This window comes from Carlito syrichta, unplaced genomic scaffold (genome assembly GCF_000164805.1).
Source record: "Carlito syrichta isolate Samal-C Ts95f unplaced genomic scaffold, Tarsius_syrichta-2.0.1 Scaffold315800, whole genome shotgun sequence".
Classification (NCBI taxonomy): domain Eukaryota; kingdom Metazoa; phylum Chordata; class Mammalia; order Primates; family Tarsiidae; genus Carlito; species Carlito syrichta.
Window position 1 is genome coordinate 21,734 of NW_007259896.1, and position 5,734 is coordinate 27,467.

The 5,734-nt window shown below is 44.3% G+C and overlaps 1 protein-coding gene across 1 annotated transcript in view; it reads left to right on the plus strand.

Moving 5' to 3' along the window:
* Window positions 1-740: 740 nt before the first annotated feature.
* Window positions 741-5,734, plus strand: part of LOC103275841 (28S ribosomal protein S29, mitochondrial-like) — an 18,456-nt gene continuing 13,462 nt past the window's right edge. The window contains exon 1 of the mRNA XM_021706565.1: window positions 741-859. Coding sequence (XP_021562240.1) covers window positions 761-859 — 99 coding nt within the window. The 5' untranslated portion in view covers window positions 741-760. The remainder of the gene's footprint in view (window positions 860-5,734) is intronic.

Genomic DNA, 5,734 nt, shown 5'->3' on the forward strand with positions numbered 1-5,734 from the left:
GAGAGTATAATTATAGCTATCAAATAGTGAGGAATATTGCTCTAATCTCCTGATAACTGAGGTGACTGTCACAGCTCAGAATTATGCAATATGACAACCATTAATCACTGGGCAAGCACATTAAAAGAACTTTCCTGCTTTTGGTTGTTAATGACTATGCTACCTGTGCTCCTGAACAATCTCTAATGGAATTGTTTCTTTCCATATGGGACAGAACCCTGATACAGCAGTACACAAGCTGGAACAGATACAGAGTATGAGTAGTGTCATTAGACTTAGTGGTTATAAATAGTAACAAGGGAACCAGGTATACTGCCTTACGCCTGTAATCCAAGCACTTTGCAAGGTGTAGGGGAGAGGATTGCCTGAATTCGAGGGTCCGAAACCAGCCTGAGCAACATTGTGAGGCCTCGTCTCTACCATAAATCAAAAAACTAGCCAGGTGTGGTGGTGTGTGCCTCAGCTACTAAGAAAGGCTGAGGCAGGAGGATCACCGCAGCTTCACTGAGGCCATCAGGTTGAGGCTGCAGTGGCTGTGAGCATGCCACTGCACTCCAACCTGGACAATAGAGTGAGACTCCAACTCAAAAAAAAAAGTAGTAATAAGGATCCTTTTACATAGAATTAAAATGTATGTTAGTGACATTCCTGGTACAGACATGACTCACATTCTCAGTGTTATAGCAAGTGTGAAAAATCTTATAATTCCAAACCACTAAAATGGTTTCTTTTATAGTTGGACCCTGGACATTTTTTGCACATGAGCACCCAGACACCTCAAAGCATTGCTGCTCACCTAGATACCCAGGGTCCAGTTGAGAGTCCCAGAGCTATTTTCCATACCAATGAAAATGACCCAGTAAGTTGCTAATGTATACATTGAGTTTCTCAGGGCTTATAATTTGTGTTACTATCCTCATTTTACGTATCAGTGAAGCAGAAACTTAGAGAAGCTAAGCAGATTTCCAAATAGACAATGCAGATTTTTCTTGTCTCTGTCTGATACTGCGGTAGCATAAAGCACTCAGGTTAGTCCACATCTCTTCTAATTTAATTCCTGCTAATTAAGTCACCAGGGCCAAGAGTTTTGCTGAGCATAGAGTAGGTGCATAGTAAATACTTGCTAAGATCAATTCCTTATAAGAAGGTTTACCTATTACTGATTTTATTGTATAAAATAAATGGGTGGCATACTTTTCCTTAAAGGACCAGGTAGGACCAAATATTTTTGGCTGTAATGGTCTGTGTCACAGGTACTGAACTCTGCCATGAAGAAGTAGGTGTGAGCCAGGCTCGGTGGCTCAGCCTGTAATCCCGTGCTTTGGGAGGCTGAGGTGAGTGGATTGCCTGAGCCCGTGGGTTCAGTTCCTGCCCGGACAACTTGGCGAGACCTCATCTCTACTATAAATAAAAAATTAGCCGGGCATGGTAGCGTGCGCCTGTAGTTCCAGCTACTTGGAAGGCTGAGGCGGAAGAATCGCTGGAGCCCAGCAGGTCAAGGAGCGGCCACTGCACTCCAGTCTGGGTAACAGAGTGAGACTCCAACTCAAAAAAAAAAAAGTAGGTGTGGAAGTGTTCCAGTAACACTATTTACAGAACAAGTAAGAAGCCATAGCCACCAATTTCTGGTATGGAGAAGCCTAAAGACAGTAAATTACTTGCCTCAAATCACAGAGCAGGGGAGGTTCCAAACCCAGAAACTAAGCTGGTACTATTTTCCACCCTTGTAAATGTGTTTCCTAATGTCAGGAGAAGGAACTAATTTGATTTGTTATGAGAAGAGCAGCATCAAAGTGAAGTTTGTTTGCAGAAGCCAGGATTCCAGCAGTATCTGGTGTTGCACTTTGTAGTTCAGGTTCTGTTAGGCTGAATATTATTTTCTTTTCTGCTTCCCCAGCATTGTTGCTGCCTCTCATAAATGAAATTAGTTTGTGATCTGTGCTTTAATATAAAGGGAGCCAATGGCAGTCCTTCTCCTACCCTCAGTTTTCCCTTCCTTTTTTTTTTTTGAGTCTCACTCTGTCACCCAGGCTTGAATGCAGTGGCACACTCACAGCCACCGCATCCTAGACCTGCTGGGCTCAGGCGATCCTTCCATCTCAGCCTTCCAAGTAACTGGGACTACTACAGGCTGGCTCTACCATGCCTGGATAATTTTTTTTTTTATTCTGGAGACAAGGGCTCACCAAGTTGCCCAGGCTTGTCTTGAACCCCTGGGGTCAGGTAATCCTCTCACCTCCACCTCGCAAAGTGCTATGATTACAGCCATGAGCCACCACGCCTGGCTTGTCTTCCCATCTTAATACAGGCTGTGTGGAAGGCAAAAAAAAAAACACCCAAAACCCCATTTCAACGTAGCATGTTTTAAATATCTCTGCATTCACCTATTGTTACAAGCACTAAATGAAATCAAATAAATGAATTAAGTCACTGAAGTCTTTCAGCTCTCTCTGTATTAGCGGTCCCTTTATCTGCCGATTCCTCTGGGGTTTCTATGGAAACAACAGCATGCAGATGATCTTGTCACATGACTGGAGCATCTCTATACATAGCACAGAAGAATCCAGATGGCAAGAATTGTCTCCACTACCCCCACATCTAGGGTTTACCTTGCTGAGCATCTGATTTCATTAGGCTACCACCTTTATGTACACACTGGTTCTGGATAACAGCAACCATCATTTTTGTCTAAGTTTTAAAAAATCAAAGGCATATTTTCCAGCTCTAAGAGATAAGGGTTTCTCAGCCGGGCTCGGTGGCTCAGCCTGTAATCCCGTGCCTTTGGGAGGCTGAGGTGAGTGGATTGCCTGAGCCCGCGGGTTCAAGACCTGCCTGGGCAACTTGGCGAGACCTCATCTCTACAATAAATCAAAAATTAGCCGGGCGTGGTAGCACGCGCCTGTAGTTCCAGCTACTTGGAAGGCTGAGGCGGAAGGATCGCCGGAGCCTAGCAAGTCAAGGCTGCGGTCGGGAGCAGCCACTGCACTCCAGTCTGGGTGACAGAGTGAGACTCCAACTCAAAAAAAAAAAAAAAAAAAGATAAGGGTTTCTCCAGTGTCTAGCAGGCCCTATATGGTTTTTAAAATCTTGGTCATTTTGTCAGCCGGGTGTAGTGGCTCAAGACTGTAATCCTAGCAATTTGCAAGTCTGAGGTGAGAGTATTCCCTGAGTCCAGAGGTTTGAAACCAGCCCGAGCAGCTTGGTGGAATCTCGTCTCTACAATAAACCAAAAAATTAACTGGGCGTAGCCGGGCTCCATGGCTCAGCCTGTAATCCCGCGCCTTTGGGAGGCTGAGTTGAGTGGATTGCCTGAGCCCGTGGGTTTGAGACCCGCCTGGGCAGCGAGACCTCATCTCTACAATAAATCAAAAAATCAGCCGGGCGTGGTAGCGCATGCCTGTAATTCCGGCTACTCGGGAGGCTGAGGCGGAAGGATCGCCGGAGCCCAGCAGGTCGAGGCTGTGGTGGCCGGGAGCGGCCACTGCACTCCAGTTGGGGTGACAGAGTGAGACTCCAACTCAAAACAAAAAAAACAAATTAACTGGGTGTGATGGCGCATGCCTGTCGTTCCATCTACTTGGAAGATTGAGGCGAAAGGATTGCCTGACCCCAGAAGGTTGTGGCTTCAGTGGCCATGATTGAGCCACTGCACTCCAGCCTGGGCGACAGAGTGAGACTCCAACTCAAAAAGAAAAAAATAATCTTATTCACTTTGTCTGTGTACCCGTTATACCTGTTTGTACTTTTCTTTCCTAGGCCAAGCATGGGGAACAGTATGAGGATCAACACTACAATGTCCCCCTCCAGGATTTGAAAACTGTATTTCCCCCATGACCTTCCTCCTCATTTTGGAATACAGGTACACAAAACTGGGGAGATCCCAGAAAACAAGCTGCTGATAGCCAACGGATGAAGTTAAATGAGTAGAAAATTCAAGATGAAATTTGAATCTGGGCCAGGCTCAGTGGCTCAGCCTGTAATCCCAGCACTTTGGGAGGCCGAGGTGAGTGGATTGCCTGAGCCCACTGGCAACTTAGTGAGACCTCGTCTCTACAATAAAATAAAATAAAAAATTAGCCAGGTGTGGTAACACATGCCTATAATTCCTGCTACTTGGAAGCCTGAGGCAGAAGGATCACCAAAGCCCAGCAGGTCGACGGTGGGGTGGCCATGAGTGTGCCAATGCACTCCAGCCTGGGCAACAGAGTAAGACTCCAACAACAACAACAAAAAAAAGAAATTTGAATCTGAAAACAGAAATTCAGCTATTGATTATCTTTTGTGAATACTACAGTTATTTTAAGGTAATGCTCACCTTCTGTTAACCATCTTAAATTCTTTTTGGAACCAGGTAAATATTCTTATGAATCAACATTATCAATATTTTTTCCCTTGAGTTACTCAACAAGTTTCTGGAAACTTTGGCATTCGATTAATTGTATAATTGAACTTAATATTTGCCTTGGAGAATATCACGAAAGCATAGTTTACATGCTAACACAAAAACAAAATCATAATACATTCCTGATCTGAATAGAAATAATAGTTTGATTAGATACATCATGGTTCTTATTCCTTCTCATGGATTTTCAGAAAAAAAATTTTTTTGAGTTGGAGTCTCACTCTGTCTCCCAGGCTGAAGGGCAGTGACATGCTCACAGCTACCACAGCCTCGACCTGCTGGGCTCAGGCGATCCTTCCGCCTCAGCCTTCCAATTAGCTGGAAGTAAAAGCACGTGCCACCACGAGCCTGGATAATTTTTTATTTATTGTAGAGATGTCTCTCCAAGTTGCCCAGGCTGGTCTTGAGCCCATAAGCTCAGACAATCCTCTCACCTTGGGCTCCCAATGTGCTGGAGTAAATGCGTGAGCCACCGTGCCCAGCCTCAGAAAATGCTTTGTGGCTAAAATTTCAACTCAAAGAGTATATAATCTTGGATTGATGTGTAGCCATTGAAAGAATTTATTATTAACTCCTGGCATAGTTTATTGGCACAACTGGTTCTTATAGCTAGCTACTGTTAGCATCAGAAATTATTTCTTCTTAATGAAATATCAAACTTATCTGTGCAGGTGATTTTTAGCTTAGGAGCCAGAGCATGCCATTTCTTCTCTGAGATGTATTTCAGGAAGTTAGATTAGTAATAAGGAAATAACACCAATAGAGGAGTTAATTTTAGACCATGGACAGGTTTGTCATCAAAAATTTTGTTGCCTGGGAGCAGTGGCTTACGCCTGTTATCCCAGCACTTTCTGAGCTTGAGGCGAGAAGATTGCCTGAGCCCAGGTGTTCAAGAACAGCCTGGGCAACTTTGCATGACCTCATCTCTACAATAAATCAAAAAAATTAGCCAGGCATAGTGGCATGCACCTGCAGTTCCAGCTACTTGAAAGGCTGAGGTGGAAGGATGGCCTGAACCTAGCAGGTCGAGGCTGCAGTGGCCGTGATCATGCTACTATATACTATACTCAAGCCTCGGTGACAGAGTTAGACTCCGACTCCAAATAAGAATTTTTGTTTGTTATGATTGGAAATATAAGCCAGGCATGGTGGTTCAAGCCTGTAATCCAAGAACTTTAGGAGGCTGAGTTGAGAGGATTGCCTGAGTCCAGGGGTTCAAGACCTACCTGGGCAGCTTGGCGAGACCTCATCTCTACGATAAATTTTATTTTATTTTATTTTTTATTTTTTATTTTTTTTTTTGAGTTGGAGTCTCACTCTGTCACCCAGACT